The following is a 20,076-nucleotide window of genomic DNA, read 5'->3' as shown; positions in this document are numbered from 1 at the left end:
TTTTAGAATTTTTAATTGCTGATAATGTGGGGCATGGGATCAGAATTGAAAAATATATACCCAATTTCAGATAATTATTTTCTTTCCTCTTATAATTACAGACTATTTTAAAAAAAATTATATTAAAAAACAACAATCTAAAACAAATAAAATTCACCCAATTTGTAGAATTAAAATTTAACAGAAAATCATTAAATGTAATTGAAAGTAGTGTGGACTTGGAAAAACATAACCAATTTTAAGTTAATTTCTTTCCTTTTCTCCGAATTTCAACAAATTTCTTCTTAACATAGATATAACTGGTGGAAAACCTTAAACTATACAAGAATATTAAAAACCGTAAAACTACCACGTACATTCTCCGGCGAACTTCGTCTGTAGAGGGGCAGTTCCTGAAGCGGGCTTTGTGATTGAATCTTGTTCGAAGATGCAGAAGAATTAACACTTCCTTTTTCCATCACCGTTAGCACAAAAAAATACACAAACAACTAAAATTTTATGTAGACGCTATGCGTGTGTGGATATATGAGAGAGGATGAATTAAAGCAATTAAAACAACCAAGAAATTAGTATTAGAAAGAGGGAGCGATTGCTGGTTCCGATAGGACACGATGGTGTCCCATGTAATGAGAGAGAGAGAGAGAGAGAGAGAGAGAGAGAGAGAGAGAGAGTATCAGTTGAACTTGCATTGGGGGGTTAACGGCTATATTGAATTTTTTCCGGACGAAAATAACCCTTGAGGAAATGGTTTGCTCACCGGACATATACCTCTAGCATGGGTATTCTAGGTACTTTGAATTCTTATGTTATTTAGAAAAATCATTCCTTAATTTAGGGTTTTGGCGTTGTAAGTATAGGGGTGTGAAGAAATTGTAAAGCAACCATTTATAAAATCAACGCTATTAATTTGACAGGTTGTAGAATTGATCATAGCATACAATATAATTTCTATATATATAATTATTTTTTGATAACCGACTTCATAGAATTACAAGTCTATTTATGCTTCAAATTTCAAGTCCTGTTTGATGAAATTTTATAAAATATTTTTAGCTTACTAAATTCATCAAGTATGGACTTTATCCATATTTGTATACATTATAAACATAGAGATAGAATATAAAGTATTACTGATGATTAAACTACTTGTACACACAAAGCATATACCTTGATTGATACCTCCTTATGTGTTAAAAATCTTACGGTTGATTAAAAAAGGTATTGTCAATATCAATGTACTAAAATCTGTCGACGCAAATGGATGTTAATCAGTTTATCAACCTTTTTTTTGTGACTCGGGTGTTCGAGTTTCGTCCGATTAATCCTAATGAATGGCAGCCTTTCTCATTGGTTCGTCACTTGTGTAAATTTGGATGCAGTATGTATCGACCTTTTATGTACATATAGCATGATTTTTGACATCTTGTACATTATACATTGATAAAATAATAAGTGGTTGTTAGGAAAAGCTTTTGAAAAAAGTTTTATCAGATTTTGGTGAAAGTTTATAAAATGTGTGATTGAGAGTTGATAAAAATTATGGATTTCAATGTAGTTGAAAAATGAATTTTAAAAAATTGAGACTAAACATGTGCTTAATAAGTTGTTACAAAATTAAAGTCAAAATAAATAATTAATGTAATCACAAATTTCATCAACGGAACTGAAAAGAGATGGATTCGAACCCTCGGTACGAATAACTCGTAGTATAAACTAAATAGCTTCTCCATAAATCACCAAGCTTTAGGATATGGACGGATATTGATTCCTTTTGCGCCTATTAATCATTTTATTATGTTGCAATTAAGTTGAATAAACATATACCGCAATTTAGGTTAGTGTGCTCGAAGTGACCGTTTTCTTTTTTTCGTTTTTTACTTTTCTCCATATTTTTCCCAAAAAAAAAAAAAAAATTGTTTTTCATAATTTTCTTTATTTTTTTCCTACAGATCCTTCAAAAAAATTACTGTCAACACTTCCAACAATTTAATTAAATTTATATTTTACAATTATTAATTTGAATTCAAATTATTGTTAATCTAATTACTTATAATTTAAGAATTAGGTGTGGACTTCCTGACCGCTAAACATTCAATCAAGTGATTTTGGGTTCTCAAATTGAGGCTTTGGTTTCCAACCTTTCAAATTTTTATGTGACTTCTTATAGGACCGAAATCATCAATGAAAAGTATACACAACTTTTATTTAACTTAAGGTAGAAGGATAAAATCGTCAAATGACCTAATGTCGAGCATAAATCACATGAAAGTTGCAGTCAATTTTAACGTCTACATTGACAATTTTCATAAAATAGGTTCCAAATGCACATACTAAATAAGTTGGAAAAGCACAACCTCATGTTAATACTCAGAATTCAAAATCACGCTACTTGAAAGATTGGATAACCTAACCCGATTTTCCTTAATTGAAAACAATTGCATGCATGGAGTTTATTCTTTGGACATAGAGGTGTCGATCAAGATAAGTCAACCCAAAATGCCCATCTGATAAAAGATTGGCTTAGAAACCAGCATTGGTTCATGCAGGTTTCATTCGGCCTGCCCGTTTTGACATGTTGAACACTCTCCTTGAAGCCTGATAACAGATCGTCATGGGAAGGCAATTACGTGACTTGGTCTCTCACCAGGAATGCCATTTCTGTTCTTCCTATTTTCTCTCTTCTATTTTCTCTCTTCCATACATTCCTCAGATTTTTTGGAGGAGATGAACCAAATACCACATAGTTTCCTGAATCCTCTCCTCTGCATCTCATTTTGAATCTCCTTTTGTTCTTGAGATAATTAGTTTAATTTTCTTTTCTACCAAATTTTTGCAAGATTCTAATGTACAAACAGAACACGTCTTCATTGAAAAGGAAATGCCTATCTTGGGTGTCCTAGTTAATTAAACTATTGCTACGTAACTAGGAATCTTTTCAAATTGAATTAATGATCATATAGAATAATTCGAAAATGTCGAACTTGACTAGCCAGCCATCAAAGAAGGCAACACGCACTCCGGTCACTGGTGGTTCTTCCGGTGGTTCTCATGGAAACCGGGGTTCAAGTGGCCAAACAGTGAAATTTGCCAGGCGAACTTCAAGCGGTAGATATGTTAGTCTCTCCAGAGAAGACCTGGACATGTCCGGAGAATTTTCGGGGGATTACATGAATTATACCGTTCACCTTCCTCCTACGCCGGATAATCAGCCAATGGACACTTCTGTAGCTACAAAAGCAGAAGAACAATATGTATCCAATTCTCTCTTCACTGGTGGATTCAACAGCGTCACGCGTGCTCATCTCATGGATAAGGTGATTGAATCAGAGGTGAGTCATCCACAGATGGCCTGCTCCAAGGGCTCGTCCTGTGCCATGCCGGCTTGTGATGGCAAGGTTATGAAGGATGAAAGGGGTAAAGACGTTATACCTTGTGAATGCAGGTATCTTATCTATAAGTTACGAGCTTAAGCTGCTAGAATTTCCATGCATTTTAAATAATATGTCTGATATGAACATTTCTTCGAATGGTTTTTGTAGGTTTAAAATCTGCAGAGATTGCTATATGGATGCCCAAAAAGATACTGGTCTCTGTCCTGGATGCAAGGAGCCATATAGAGTTGGTGATTATGACGATGATGTACCAGATTTTTCGAGTGGCGCTCTATCACTTCCCGCGCCAGATAATTCAAAAGGAGACCGACGTATGTCTATGATGAAAAGGAATCAAAATGGAGAATTTGATCATAATAAATGGCTATTTGAGACTCAGGGAACTTATGGATATGGTAATGCCTATTGGCCTCAAGATGACATGTATGGACACGACGGGGATGGAGTGCATAATGGCATGCCGGATTCATCAGATAAACCATGGAGGCCCCTCAGCCGAATAGTGCCTATCCCAAATAGTATAATCAGCCCTTACAGGTATGTACAAAGCTAGTCATTCCTTTACATATGAAATTAACAGACAGAGACCAATTGTATAGTGTGACTAACTTGTAACATAATGAAGTTTAGTAACCAACATGAAATTGCAGGCTTTTTATTGTTGTCCGACTGGTTGTACTTGTCTTCTTCTTGACATGGAGGGTGAGACATCCAAATGACGAAGCTATATGGCTGTGGTTGATGTCAGTTATATGTGAAATATGGTTCGCCTTTTCTTGGTTTCTCGATCAGGTTCCTAAGATCAACCCAGTGAGTCGGATTACAGATTTAGAGGTTTTGCGAGATAAATTTGATATCCCATCATCTTCCAACCCGAGTGGAGCCTCTGACCTCCCGGGAGTGGACTTCTTTGTGTCCACTGCGGATCCTGAAAAAGAGCCGCCACTGGTCACTGCCAACACTATTCTTTCAATCTTAGCTGTAGACTACCCTGTTGAGAAACTTGCTTGTTACATTTCTGACGATGGTGGGGCGCTTCTCACTTTTGAGGCCATGGCAGAGGCCGCGAGTTTCGCTGATTTGTGGGTTCCTTTCTGCAGGAAACATGATATAGAACCCAGAAATCCTGAAACCTACTTCTCTCTGAAAGGTGATCCGACCAAAAACAAGAAGAGGCCTGATTTTGTGAAAGATAGGCGGAGAGTTAAGAGGGAATACGATGAATTCAAGGTGAGGATAAATGGATTGCCTGATTCAATCAGGAGAAGATCTGATGCATTCAATGCCAGAGAGGAGATGAAAATTCTAAAGCGCGTGAGAGAGAATGGATCCGACCCTATGGAGTCAATCAAGGTTCAAAAGGCCACATGGATGGCTGATGGAACCCACTGGCCTGGAACTTGGGGAGTCCCTACTAGGGAACACACCAAAGGTGATCATGCTGGCATTCTGCAGGTACAAATCAATCGACTATGCACTTGTCATGGCCTTTGATATAAGCCTTCACATTAAGTGCTTTAATTCATGTATGGTTGCAGGTAATGTTGAAGCCCCCAAGCAGTGACCCACTAATCGGAGGATCCGAGGACAAGCTTCTGGACTTCTCGGATGTGGACATACGTCTGCCTATGTTTGTGTACGTGTCACGTGAGAAGCGTCCAGGGTATGATCATAACAAGAAAGCAGGTGCAATGAATGCACTTGTCCGAGCATCAGCCGTACTCTCTAATGGTCCATTTATTCTCAATCTTGATTGTGATCACTACATTTACAATTGCAAGGCTCCCCGTGAAGGGATGTGCTTTATGATGGATAGGGGCGGCGAAGACATATGCTATATTCAGTTTCCCCAAAGATTTGAAGGCATTGATCCATCTGATCGTTATGCCAATCACAACACCGTATTTTTTGATGGTAATATGCGTGCGCTTGACGGAATTCAGGTACATTAATCTTTTTTTCTTTTGCAGATTCTTCGTGTTCTTGTCATACTGGGGTACTTTCCAGAATTGATGTGATTATTTTATGTTGATTTTAGGGTCCGGTTTATGTGGGGACAGGGTGCATGTTCCGTCGATTTGCTCTTTATGGGTTTGATCCCCCTAAAAGAGATAATACTTCAAAGGGTGCAGAGACACAAGCTTTGAAAGCCACGGATTTTGATCCTGATCTTGATGTCAATTTATTACCTAAGCGTTTTGGGAACTCCACAATGCTGTCTGAGTCTATACCAATTGCTGAATTCCAAGGCCGCCCTATTGCTGATCATCCGGCTGTTAAGTACGGACGACCTCCTGGCATTCTCAGGGTCCCTAGAGAACCACTCGATGCAACTACAGTAGCTGAAGCTGTCTCTGTCATTTCTTGTTGGTAATCTAATTTCGTTAAACTCTTGCTATAATGTTGTGCAACTTTAGATCTAGTGTAAAACATAACATTGTTTCATAGGTACGAGGACAAAACTGAATGGGGCGATCGTGTTGGTTGGATTTACGGTTCAGTCACAGAAGATGTGGTGACAGGATACCGTATGCATAACCGTGGATGGCGCTCTGTCTACTGCATCACCAAGCGCGATGCTTTTCGAGGATCAGCTCCTATTAATCTCACCGACAGACTCCATCAGGTGCTCAGATGGGCAACAGGCTCTGTAGAGATTTTTTTCTCTAGAAACAATGCATTAATTGGATCCAAAAAACTCAAATTCTTGCAGCGCTTGGCTTACCTCAATGTTGGTGTATATCCTTTCACTTCCTTATTCCTAATTGTCTACTGCTTCCTCCCTGCACTCTCCCTCTTATCGGGCCACTTCATCGTGAAAAACCTCAATATTGTTTTCCTAGTGTTCCTCTTGACTATATCGGTTTGCCTCATTGCATTGGCTATCTTGGAAGTGAAATGGTCGGGCGTGGGACTGGAAGAATGGTGGAGGAATGAACAGTTTTGGCTCATTTCTGGAACCAGTGCCCACTTTGCCGCTGTGGTACAAGGCCTTCTCAAAGTTATTGCAGGAATCGAGATTTCTTTCACACTTACTTCTAAATCTGCAGGAGATGACAATGATGATATCTATGCAGATCTGTACCTAGTGAAATGGACTTCTTTGATGATCCCACCTATTGTTATAGGGATGGTTAACATTATTGCAATGGTAGTTGCATTCTCAAGGACAATTTACAGCTCAATCCCAAAATGGAGCAAGTTCATTGGTGGAGCATTCTTTAGTTTCTGGGTGTTGGCTCATTTGTATCCCTTTGCCAAAGGGCTCATGGGAAGAAGAGGAAAGACACCAACAATTGTCTTTGTCTGGTCTGGTCTTATTGCTATTACACTCTCTTTACTTTGGGTAGCCATTAGTCCACCTAAAGGTGGACAAGCTTCAGGTGCTTCAGGAGGTTTTCAATTCCCATGAAAAAGAGTAAAACCTCTTTTTCTTGGGCTTAGGAAATAGATTTTCAAAGATGACATTTTGTTTGTCCCTCTGTTAATATACTTTCTTGCTATTGTTTTCTAGGACGACTTCAATTTGTCGATTGCTATTTTAGCGCTTATTTTATCTGTCAGATATCATGATTTGAAATTGTTGCCGAAGCAAAAATCCAACACATTAAAATTTCACAAATTGCATACGATTCCTCAGATACATATGCACAAAGTTGTGCTGACCCTTCACAGGTTTCATATCTATTTATCAATAGATATTTCTAATTCGTTTAAAGAAAATACAACAGAAGTAGTTATTCGTTAAAGAATTAGGGCTTCATTTGATTAGAGATAAATCGTCATTAGCATAGAGGGATTGAATGGAGAATATGATTCGAGGATTAGGGCTAGGATTTTCACTCAAAATCGGGGGATTTTGCTATTTACGGATTTTTTTCCTATTACATTCCCTGCCCCTAATCTTTATATTCTCTTACACTTTATTTTTTGGCATTTTTATCCCTCAACTTTTCATAATTTGGTAAGCCTTAGTCCTCGTTAACAGTTTACGTCCAAATTTGTCATTCAAGTGATGCGAAAAGTCAAACTTGCCCTTAAGCTCTGCTAAATAGAATATATACATATATGTATGAAACTAACAAGCATAAAAAGGCGAATAAGAAAAAGGAAAAAAAAAAACAGGAGACAGTGCCGCCAGTAATGCTACTACAAATCAGACAAGGTTCTTTGCAATGTACTCAAAGTGCGCTCGTTCCTATTCTAGCAATGCTACTAGTGCTCCAATCCCACATCCTCCCGATGATAGATATTGAAGCTCTGAAGATCAGTGATTAAATGGGAGAGTGAGAGAAAAAAGATGGTGACTGAAAAGATACAGATAAATCGAGGCATTCTTAGTGTTCAAAGTTTTCTGATTTTCTTCCTTAGAATTTTTGTCTGTTCTTTGTTATATTGCGAAAATTTCAAAGCTTGTAATCCTTTAGCTAAGCTAAAATTTCGGGAGAAAATTTGATTAAAAATAATATTTTTTCTTCTGAGATGATAATTTTCCCCTTGATAAATTTGTGCTCGATGGTGGTGTTGGCTTGGTTGTGGCAGGGGCATTGGTTTGGCTATCGACTAGTAGTGATGGCAGAGGTGTGAGGTTGGAGTTTGGGGTTGGGTTTGGAGGGTTGGCGGCGGGATTTTTTGAGATTTTTTTTTTTCCCTTTTTCCTTATTTTTTGGTCAGTTTATTTGTGGTGGTTTAAAGAGTCCTTTTTTTATTCATCACTTTGACGGCAAATCTGGACCGGGAAAAAAAACTAAAACATGCCTAGTGTAACGTCTAGTCCATCCCAATATTGGAAACGGAACGAACTCCATGGTATACGATCCGATGACATGGGAAAATAACTTCTATTTGGATCAATTTTATTTATGTCTAATTCACAGCATGGCACAGAGACAGAGAGAAGGTAATACAAGAAACCTTATTTATAAAATAGGTCGTAGCAACAAATATTAAAACCAATTATGACAGAAGCAATCTAAATCACTTCAACCATGGCAACAATTATTACAGCACCACCCATTACCTAATGGTGATGATCTTGCACATAACGTAGACCACAATACTTGCATATCGCCGGCTCATCCAGGTCAAGGCATATGAACTCAATTGGATGTCCAAGTGCAGGATCATTGTCTGCGCTCGAAAGAAGGAAAAGGGAATATTAGAAAACACAGATACAACCAAGGGATGGAAATCTCTTCACATTGTGACAATAACTTAAATATGTTATGCAAACTTACCTCCTTCACAAGCAACAATCCGACCTTCAACTTTGATGGGTGGAACTTCATTGATTAATTCCATTGGAGATTTTTTGCTTGTATCCTAACAATGTGGTACGAGAGAACAATAATAGTATGCAACTGGAGTTGCAAGAGTTTCCACAAGGCAAAGCAGGAAGAGTATACTAGTTGAAGCTATAACCAAATGTCCAAAATGAATCATGAAATTTGCTGGAAACTATATGCATAAAACCATACAAGCACATAAGCTGATTGAACTTAAAGCGTGCATAATGAAATTCTGTAAAACTTATTGCTGCAACTTTGTTTTGTTTCCGAATTGGCAAATCCTTACAAAATCCAAATAAAAAATAAAAAACACGGTATAAAGGCCAAATCTATCATTATAGACTAGACTATCTTCCTTTATTTGCCTAAATAATGGCTTAATTGTTCCATCTTCATTGCTCCAACCAAGTGTTTTAGATGCTATACTTGCCATCCACATCATATTAAGCACTGATGAAGATATGGCACTCATACAATTATTGTGGGATTCAAATACAGATTTAAAAGGGTCCAAATAGAGAAAAGTTTCCAGTAGCACACATTAGAATAAAAAACAGATCTTCAGTCATTTATACACTAAAGTCTCAATATAGTATAATAATAAAATTAAGTTGGTTCTTACAATTTTTTTCTCCAATAACTGAAAAGAGAAAACAATTGTGTCAATGCACTTACAAAATTGAAAATTCCTTTATCTGGCTAGTTTTCGGCTCTATTGTAATGCAATGATGCTTTCAAAATGTCTGCGTGAACCCTAAATGAAGCTCAGATGGCCTTTACAAAACTTCAACGATGAAGGAAAGAATAGGTTATAAAGCTCAACCTAAGGGTAGGCACAGGGTGGTTTGGTCCAGATTTCTTGAAAATCAGACCAATGATTCCCATTCGGAATTGTGAAAATAAAACCATTGATTCTATGGGCAAAAGAGGCAATCTGGTCCAGTTCTACTCAATGGTAAAATCGTCGCCCTAAGACACATAATAAAGGTCTATATGAGAAGTTCACTAAAGTGACTGACATAATCAGTTACCAAAATACTAATTATTTCACATCATCAGTTAGCATCCAATATTTCTGCTTACACTCACACAATAGATTAGTTTATATGATACTCTCGTGAATAATATAATGTCATAATCATGCCCATAATGATCAAAAGAAGAACCTCAAAAGCTGGTATCTATTTTTATAAAATACTCCCACGCCATACATAGTCATCTCTGGCTATTGGATTCCATGGAGAAAGGGGGGTTTGAAATAAGAAAAATAAAGATGACATTCTTTTTAGCAATTAAGATGACGTCTATTTGATCTCTCAAATTTAAATCCTCAATTAAAACTTCTTTAGTCGACAGACATTCAAAATTCAAAAAATGAGATAGAACGAAGGGGTACAGAGGAGGCATATCATGACAAATAAATTGCTTAATCTTTAACTTTGCTCCAAAATACAAGAATTACAAATAAAAAAGAAGTGGGCAATAGATTCAATTACAGATCTTTGCAACGAATCCTGAAATATTAAATTTGCAGTAAATAACATATTGCAGAAGATCAGATACCGAAGTCAAGCTAAAAAATAAAACCGATCCTTGTCATTGCAAAATTATGAACCCCAAAATTGAAAGTTAAATGTGTGCCTATGTACCTACATACATATATACATAGAGAGAGTACCTGCATCCATTTGGCGGTGTGGGAAATGACAACCTCGCTGCTAACGGCGTCGCTGAGACACCGTGAGCTGGCAGGAAGAATGGAGGATCTTTGGATTATTAGGGATTTCACGAAGCTTATCGCCATTGCTATGCCCTGTGTTCTCCTTGACATCGCCATTGTTCTCAGTCAGAGCCCTAGAGCGAGAAATTCTTTTCATTCAGAACTCAGAAGAGAGATTAAGAAGTTAAGCAGTTGTTTGGAAAAGTTTAAAAAATTATGGGTACTTGGAACTTTTTTCAATTTATTGATTACGCATTTATAAACAAACTTTTATTAAGAAGTAGAAAAAAATTTATAAAAAATTAGTTGTAAAGTTCCCCGACGTAAAATGTTTTCCTTTCACAGAAATTCCTCAATTTGCATAGAGACGCCTTGGCGCGAGAGAGATGAAAGAGGAATTGTCTTATTTTGATAACTCAAAAATTTTAAATCCCTGCTTGGTATAGTTTAAAAGATCAATTACTTTTCTTTTTATGTGTTATCTTAAATTGAAAACATTGTTATGCCCAAATTCTTTCAACAGTTTTTGCAACATTAGCTCCCACTTGTACACGAAGTTCCATCTTAAAAGACTAATTTTATTAACAAGAATAACATAAATCTTTATAAATTAATTTATATTTCTATATTTATTTGATCATTTAACATCATTTTTGAATCTTAATCGAACCGAATTACTCATTGGAGTTTAACGGATTCTAATATCATATTAACATTTGACATATTATCCTAAAAAGTCAACGCCCTTATAAATTTATCTATATTTCTTCTTTATTCGACGTGGAATTTTATCCGTTTAACAGTGCAGACATCTGAAATCTATGGATTTACCGAAATCTGAAGATGTGGGCTAATCAATTGACAAAGAAGAATGAGATTTTCATTAAGAACAATAGATAAAACAATATAGCCCATCACAAGCATACCCTTAAAGCAGCAACTTAGGCCAAATTAACCAGTATCTCAATTTTTTTAGTCAGTCAGGCAGTTGAAGACGTTATGTCAGTAGACAGTTGAAAAGTATGCTGTTGCATCAACGCAGGCTAGCCACGTAGTAAAACCCCAAAAGGAAAATAACAACAAACATGTCTGATATCTGTTACTTCCACCTTGAAGAAAAGTAGTAGCCAACATCAAGCAGGGAGCTTGAGCTTCTCATGGTTCTTCCAGCTGACGTAAAAAATTAAATAAATTAATTTGTCCATTAGCTGAATTCTAGAAACTAATTTATGCACAATTATCGATTTTTAACAGTAATGGGGGAGGAAGGATGGTATGTATCAATTACATTAGCAATACAAGTCATATGCGTACGCGTAATAATATCTGTGTCTCTATAAATGAAACATTACTTAGAAAAATTACCTCTTTATATAGTAATAGAAGAAGTCGGCATAAAGAGCAGTTTGAGCCAAGCCAGATAACCAAGTTGCGTTTGTATTACATGATGAAGTCAAACCACCTTGGAAAATAAGCATAGCATAGCAAGAAATAATGAAAGTGCTTATGGATCCAGCGAACTTTGTGCGTCTCAATGAAGAAATGATATATCCAATTCATGAGATATAACACGTGATAAGCACTAAATAACAGAAAGCAAAAAAGTGAGATATCCTCATAGAGTAATAGTTGTCTTCCCCCAAAATAAAAAAAAATAAATAACATTGATATGCCAATAGAGATATTAATAAAAATGATCCAGTGAAGAGAGTCTGAGTTCAGTTTTTTCCTCTGCGTAGCTAACTGAAAATGGAAAGATTATATATGGGGAGAGAGAGAGGGAGAGAGAGAGTTACGTGTTAACTTATGCACCAAAATCAAAATAAAGAAACATGTTTCCACATATTAAGATCCAGGTAACTTGTACTAGCACAAGGTTTATCCAAGTTACGTAAGAGAGTAGACAAAAATGAAGCCAAGGTATGCATGCAATGGCAAGGAAAATGAACTATTCTCTCTCTATCCTTTTTTGCTGTATTTAGGGATGGCAATTTCAACCATCAAAATCGAAAACCGCGGTTAACCGAATCGAATGGGGCAAAAAAACCGAATCGATGATGCAAGAGGGCGGATATGGTATTTGATTTTAATGAACCGATTTGGGACGGGGCGGGTATGGTATTTACGCTATTGCCCCGAACCAAACCGATTAACCGTTAGAAAAAATAATAAATTAATAATAATTGGGCTTTCCATAATTTTTTTATTTTTTCTATGTTAATTACTTAATTTGTTTGGCCCAAAATGTCTAGCCCGTTAACAATTATATTTTAGCCCAAGTACCCAACCCTAACAATCTAACACAAAGGCTATTGAGGCACAAACGTATTATACTTTCATTGGAGAATTCTCAGCAGCCGCTTTCGCCTTCTGGGTCTGCCGAACGCGGAGTCGTCGATTGTCGTCCGTCCACCTCCGTCCGTTTGCAATATTTTCTTCTCTTTCGACCTTCAGGCTTCTACCACTACTGAACTTCTCAGCTTCTCTTTTGATAATTTGAATTTGTTGTGAACCCACTGCAGCCGTTTGGAAAGCGCTTCTTGGAGCTTGTAGGATGCACAAGAATATGGACTTGGGTGCTTATGTTGCAGAACGTGCATTTGAACTTGACCCCTATGATTCAGGTCCCCATGTGTTACTCTCTAACATCTATGCCTCTGCTGGTAAATGGAGTGACGCTGCAAAAGTGAGGAAGATTATGAACGAAAGTGGGGTGAAGAATGAACCTGCTTGTAGTTGGGTTGAGCTCGAGAATGTTGTAAACATTTTCGTGGCAAACGATATTACACATCCACCGAGAGAAGTGATTCGTAGAATGTGGGAGAAGATCGCTGATAAAATCAAGAAAATTGGATATGTCCCCGATACTACTAATGTGCTGTGGGGTGCCGACCAGCAAGAGAGAGAAGAGAGGTTGCAAAATCATAGTGAGAAACTCGCTCTAGCATTTGCACTTCTCAATTTTAATTTCAGTTTTTAACAATTGGTGCAGAAATAAATGACTTTAATTTCTCTCATTTTTGATGATTTTTTGCCTAAGGGTCTAGATTTTCTAATTCTACTGATGGAAATTTTTTGCTTTAGAATTTGAATAGTTATTGAAGAAAATACTGCAAATCATTATGTTAATTATTTGAGTATGTTTTTCTTTGTATTAACTTCATGAAATTCCCTAATCAAATTAATATTTCACAATCCTGTTCTTATACAAGCATTATTTGTCCTAATATTTCGTGTTATGATCAGTATACCATACTTTGGGTTCAAAGTTGTTCCCGCAGTTGAAGGTATTAAAACAGACACACTATACTTGGTTTCAAATGTTTATTAGTTTTTGAGGATATTAATGTGATCAAAATTGAACCGTTCCTCCTAACCTTAATCCATGTCATTGGTTTGGTTGCACTTAGTTAGACGAGCTCGAATAGGCACACTAGATTTGCTTGGTTTTCCATGCATTGTTTAGCATCTCATTCCTATATAATGGCTGGCACCTCATTCTTCACTTTTTCACCTAATGAAATTAATGAATGCCTAAGTTTTTGAGTTTGTTTATTTGGTTTTTTTTTGAAATTAGATGTCTTGCCAGGGTCAAAATCTTCCGTTCCTACTCCCCCCACTTCAATTGGAAGTGCTTCTGCTTCAATTCAAGTTGGAGATACCGCTATTGGCATTTGAGAGGATACATCAACAAGTACAACAGTCACTTCACAAAGTCCAAGTGAGGTAAATGCAAATCCAATTCATATAGATTTAGGTGGTGATGAGGGGACGACTGAGGAAAATAGAAAAACAAAATTGACCACTTCAGTGCGGCAACATTTTAAGTTATCGAGAATTAATAATGTGTCCAAAGCAAATTGCAAACAATGCAACAAACAGTTAGGAGGTGAGTCAAAAAATGGGACAAGTTATTTACATGCTAATTTAAATAGATGTCCTCTTCGAGGTCAGAAGGATGTCGAACAGATGTTTTTGAATCAATTTAAAGAACCTGGTGGTAGGATTGCAATGGGAGCGTTTAATTTTGATCAAGAGAAAGGTAGGACGGGACTTGCAAATATGATCATCCTACACGAATATCTTCTTTCAATGGTTGAGCATACTGGGTTTAGAAAGTTTTGTAATAGAATTCAACTATTATTTAAAGTTGTTTCTCGTAATACCATCAAGGTTGATATCTTGAAAATTTATGATTATGAGAGAACAAAAGTAATGGGCTTATTAGAGAGGACCAATAGTAGGATAGCAGTCACCACTGATATGTGGACATCCAATCAAAAGAAGGGATTTATGGCTATCATTGCACATTATATAGATGATTCTTGGAGGCTTCAGAGCCGAATTTTGAGGTACAATAGTTTTATAAAATAGACTTTAAACTACTATCGTATATCTTCTGAAATTTCAAGTTATCTTACGAACTTTTTTTCACATCCATACAGATTTATAAGTCCCTTGTCCCCACACTGCTGAGCCACTGTCTACTGTGTTAATGGATTGTCTATTTGATTGGAATATTGATCAGAAATTGTCCACATTGACTGTTGATAATTTCACCACGAATGACGCTATGATTAACATTATGTTAGATAAGCTTTCTCTTGGTTCTTTATTGTTGAATTGTGAATTTTTCCACTTGAGGTGTTGTGCACACGTATTGAACCTGATAGTAAAGGATGGTTTGGATATCATTAGCTCGAGTGTTGAGAGAATTCGCAATAGTGTTTCATATTGGTCAGCAACACCAAAAAGAGTGGAAACATTTGAGGCAGTTGCACAACAAATGAAAATCCCTTGTGAAAAAAAGTTAGTATTGGATTGCAAAACTCGATGGAACTCCCCATATCTAATGATTCATACTGTTTTGCTTTACAAAGAACTTTTTCCTCGACTAAGGCAAAGAGAGCCTCGTTACAAAAGTGTACCAAGTGAGAGTGATTGAGAATTGGCTACAGAGATTTATGATAAGTTGGAGATATTTTATGAAGTGACTGAATTATTTTCAGAAACAAAATATCCTACTGCCAATTTGTACTTTCTCGATATTTGTGACATAAAGTTGGCAATCCGTGATTGGAGCACATCATCTTGCGATGAAGTCAAATGGATGGCGTCAAGCATGAAGGAAAAGTTTGATAAATATTGGAGTGACATGCATGAAATTCTAGCTATTGCAACTATATTGGATCCTAGATACAAGATGAAACTAGTTGAATACTATTTTCCTTCGATTTATGGAGATGAAGCTCGGGAAGAGGTTGAAAATGTTAGAGCATTTTGTCATAAGTTGCTGAAAGAGTACAAGAGACTGCATCATTCGACAAAAAATACATCTTTGTTTTCATCATCTTCACAATCAGAGTCGTCTACTACTGTTGGAAAACATTATCGCATGGCTGGTTTTGATATATTTGTTGGTCTTTCTATTACTGCTGATCATGTAAAAACAGAGTTCGATATTTTTTCAGATGAGCCAGTATTGTCAAGGGTGGACAATTTTGATCTATTGACATGGTAGAAAGCAAATTCAATAAAATATCCGACTTTACAGAAGGTTGCAAGAGATTTATTAGCCATTCCAGTATCTACTGTTGCATCCGAGTCAGCATTTAGTACAAGTGGTAGATTTGTGAGCCCACATAGAAATAGACTTCACCCGAAAACTTTAGAAGCTTTAATGTGTGCTCGAGATTGGCTTTGGACTGATATTCATGGTAGGCTTTATTATTTTATATTTATTATTTATGCACTTTCTTTTATTGCTAATTTTTTCCTCTTTTGTGTGTAGAAAATTCTGCTCCTTCATCATATTCCGGAGTTTGTGCAAAGTTTGGTGAAGAGGATGTTGACGAAGAGCTACTTTTTTTGTTTAAATCTTTAGTTAAGAACAATATGGATTATTAATTTATCACTCTACTTACATTTCTTATATACTATATAGAAATCAATTTTGAGTTTTGACGTATGCTAGTAAGAGTTGTGGGGAAGAATGAAGATTGAATATGAATTGAGGATGGAGCTTTTTGAGTTATTGAATATTGTTTGTTAAATTTGAATTTTGTATTTGAGAATTGAGATATTTTTTGCATTTTCATTTGGGATGTTATTTGCTATATTAACTTAGTATCATGTTTTTGTTTTCATTGACTTTTTTCATACATTTTTCATTTTAATTCGACGGATGAACTAATTAAAAATATTTTATTTTCATGGTTATTAACGAGCCAAACCGAATCGAACCGACTTTTGTGGTTATGATGTGGTTATGGTATGACCAAAAAGTTGATGGTTCGGTGATGGTTTTGGCCGAACCGACCCCGAATTGGACCATTGCCATCTCTAGCTGTATTTGATCATTCCGGGAAATGATTACAGATTAATTCAATGCCACAAGAAAGACTGGTCTTTCAAGATGTAGAAATTTTAAAAAAACAGGTAACACTAAAAAGATACCATCGTTCAAAAAAATTTCTAGTATATCATAAAGCCGTGAAGTTTCAATCAACGTCAATGTTGCATATAATTAAAACCAGTATTAATTACAGATCAAGCTCCAGATAAATAGTATATAGAAAAGAAAGAAAGAAAAAGAGATACATAATGTTCTCGTGTGTAATCATATGATCTGACAACTTATTTGAGCACTTATATAATATTTATACTACTCTCAGAATTTGGGTTTTGTCAGTTCAATGCTAGCAATAAAGAAATAAACAGTGCATTTTTTCTAACCAACTACGTACCCTAGAAGAAATACATAATTCCCAGTCAAGTTGTCAATGTTTTTAGTATGTTGCAGCAGAATCAACTGTGGTAGAATTGCTACTGCTTCAAGATAAAGGGAAAATGTCCAAAGAACCTGTAGAAGAAACCAGGTCCAATTAAATGTCACTTCAAATCATATATGTATCTGCTCATCATAGGGATCAATTTCTCAAGACTTTGAATTATCCGAGTCAACTTGAGATCAATGGACCAGGTATGACTGTTAATGACACCAAAATGTTGTGCCTAGATTCTACTCTCTGTATCTCTGTCCTTTTCATTTGTTGTAACTTAAAAGAGTCCAAAAAATATAAAGAAATTCAATTATACTCGGGTCGATCTAGTTCAAACCAAACTATTCGTTGAACATTCAGCCCCAGGTCCATGAAATCATAAACTATCCCGATAACATCACATGACCAAAACCGAGCATCTAACGCAAACTTTGGGGTATCGACCTCGAGTAACACACAAATGTAATAACTCTAATGACCTTATGTTGTACATAATCATCAGTGGCACCTGTAACATGAAGAATATGATTATTGTTACCTGTCCTATAACGATAACTGTATCCAGTTCAATAGTGGTCAATTCAATGATGTTCTACTAGTAGTTGTGCAAAAATGACATTGAGTTACGTAAATGAGAAGGAAAAGATAAACTTTTCTTACCTCGATTACCGAAAATGTACGATGAACAAAAAGAGCCAACACAAAGCATGGAGGAATCAAAAGGTAGTGTCTGAAAGTAGCTTGGTCTTTGTTGTATGTTTGCTTTACTACTCTGTGAAACCTCATGTACCAGACAATACATATGGAGGTTCCAACGAAAACTAACTTCATTACAGTATTGTAGAAGGAATAGTACCTTGTGAAAAAATCAAGTTACCGCGTAATGAACACTATAGCATACAATTCTTGAGTCTTCAATGAAATTCCTTAGAAAATGAAAGGAGTTTTTAGCTTGAGATAGGACAGAACAGAAATTCTAGGAAATGGAAGGCAAAAACTAAACACCCTCAGAATAAGAGGGACAAGCAGATAATTTATGATGAAGAGCGTGAGCTTCAATAACATTTAGAGGATGAAGGATGAAATATTTCATTAGAACATCGAATTGTGTGTTTATACTTTCGAGAGTTGAATTTTTAACCCTTTTCTAACAAACTAATTGGCACTAATTTTAGTTCTACTTAAAATTCAATATCCCTTTAGGAAAGTACAGCAACAACCTATATCCTTCAAATCTACGAGCACTTCCTCAGTATCGTTCGTCTTTATTGACACACATTAGTTTGATCAGCGAATTATGAATTTCATGTTTATCAAATGGCATCAGCAATCATCTCTATTCTCCGACATAATGTCAACATTTTAATGAATTCCAAATATTAGTTTGAAAAACCAGCACAATATTTACCAATATGTCACAAAGGATGATGATAAGAACGAACCCATCATTTCCATACAGATTGTTTACAAAATATTGCATTTTTCACCCCACAGTACTACTAATTTTGAGCGTGCTTGATATTTATGGGTCATTCTTTAAAAGACTTTCCCAGCAATTGCATACTTTCGATCACTGATCAAAGTCTATGCAATAAAATAATTATCATTGTCAATCGCTATTTTTTTTTCCAAATAAAAACGCTGATTTTAGAAATGGATTCCAAACCCTATGCGAACTGTCAGCAATAAACTACACAAAAGTCACATTTCTTAAAAATAAAAACAGTATCTATGACTATGAGCAGCAAATATATTTTTTATTAATAAATCAATAAAATTTCACCAAAATAAAGAACTGCTGCAGAAATTTGCCACACACACTTTTTATACTGGTAATAGTTTGTGTACATACCAGCACATGATTTCATGGTGCGGATTTTGAGGAGGAGAACAATTATGTTGAGGAGGTGGGTCATGTCCCCCGCTAACCTAAACACGTTCATGGCTGTCCCGTCGCTCTAGTCTGTGTTCCCTTGCTGTGCTATATGCTACTCTTGTGTAAGACTTGGTTTTTAGTTGTGTGGGCTTAGATTTTGTATCGGTTTCTAGTTTTAGTGGTGCTGGAGGGTGTTACGAAAACGATGGAATGTTACACACGCGCCCCTGAAGAGGGTAAAGATTTGTAAGACAAGTAGGAAAGAAAGGAAATATTTGCTCCCAAGTGGCTCCATTAATTTCTAAGTTATTACGTTTCATTTTACTTTCCTGTATTTTCAATCATACAATCTTTTATAAAATAATATTATACGTAAATCAAAAAAAATTATTTCTTTTTCAACCACTCACTTTTCAAAAAAAATATTATTCCACTCATTTTCATTTTCACAAAATGGAGGCCAAAGAGGGGTAAAAAAATCTTTTTCCAACCGGCCACTGATTGGGTTTCATTTTATTCAAAAAAAATTTTCTCTTTCCTCTTTTTAATTGCAAATTTTTTAATAAAATAATATTACATGTAAATTCAAACTTTTTATTCTTTTAACCACACATTTTTTAAAAAATCACCATTTAAAAATATATTTGTTCCCATTTTTCTCCAAAAACACACTTTAATGGAACAGAGATAGGGGCTTAACATTTTTCAAAGAATAATAAAATAGTATTATTCCATTTTGTACAGAAATGAAATTTACAGAAGAAATCTCACATGGAGCACCCCATGTGAATAAAATAATGCCAAAATAAAAATCATCCCCCTTACCCTTGTGTCTTGTTTGAAGGAGTTCTGTAACCCCCTCCTCGGTACATTAAGGGTGGCTGAATAAAATATGATCTTATTCCCATCTTTGCAGTAGTAGGCATAGCTGATGATAGTTAGAACACTACAGATAACTAGCATTACTTATTTATTTATTTTTAATTTCTATTCTATAGCCAGCGTCTTATTTATTTAA

The 20,076-nt window shown here is 35.8% G+C and overlaps 2 protein-coding genes and 1 pseudogene across 2 annotated transcripts; 1 reads left to right on the top strand and 2 right to left on the bottom strand.

Moving 5' to 3' along the window:
- The first annotated feature begins 2,655 nt into the window (after positions 1 to 2,655).
- On the top strand, positions 2,656 to 6,905 carry LOC111405688 (cellulose synthase-like protein D4). Its single transcript, XM_023034685.1, has 6 exons — positions 2,656 to 3,442; positions 3,540 to 3,929; positions 4,043 to 4,847; positions 4,931 to 5,335; positions 5,431 to 5,762; positions 5,841 to 6,905. Exons 1-6 carry the CDS (start codon positions 2,973 to 2,975, stop codon positions 6,802 to 6,804), a joined length of 3,366 nt encoding a protein of 1,121 aa, XP_022890453.1. The 5' UTR covers positions 2,656 to 2,972; the 3' UTR covers positions 6,805 to 6,905.
- A 1,314-nt stretch (positions 6,906 to 8,219) lies between these two features.
- On the bottom strand, positions 8,220 to 10,635 carry LOC111405687 (NADH dehydrogenase [ubiquinone] iron-sulfur protein 6, mitochondrial-like). Its single transcript, XM_023034684.1, has 3 exons — positions 10,359 to 10,635; positions 8,630 to 8,714; positions 8,220 to 8,522 (listed from the first exon to the last, which is right to left on the bottom strand). Exons 1-3 carry the CDS (start codon positions 10,515 to 10,517, stop codon positions 8,413 to 8,415), a joined length of 354 nt encoding a protein of 117 aa, XP_022890452.1. The 5' UTR covers positions 10,518 to 10,635; the 3' UTR covers positions 8,220 to 8,412.
- A 623-nt stretch (positions 10,636 to 11,258) lies between these two features.
- LOC111405686 lies at positions 11,259 to 19,328 on the bottom strand (annotated as a pseudogene).
- Between the last annotated feature and the right edge of the window lie 748 nt (positions 19,329 to 20,076).

Source organism: Olea europaea, chromosome 12 (assembly GCF_002742605.1).
Source record: "Olea europaea var. sylvestris chromosome 12, O_europaea_v1, whole genome shotgun sequence".
Lineage (NCBI taxonomy): Eukaryota > Viridiplantae > Streptophyta > Magnoliopsida > Lamiales > Oleaceae > Olea > Olea europaea.
The sequence above is the reverse complement of the archived record's forward strand: the minus strand, read 5'-3'. Positions and strand labels throughout refer to the sequence as shown.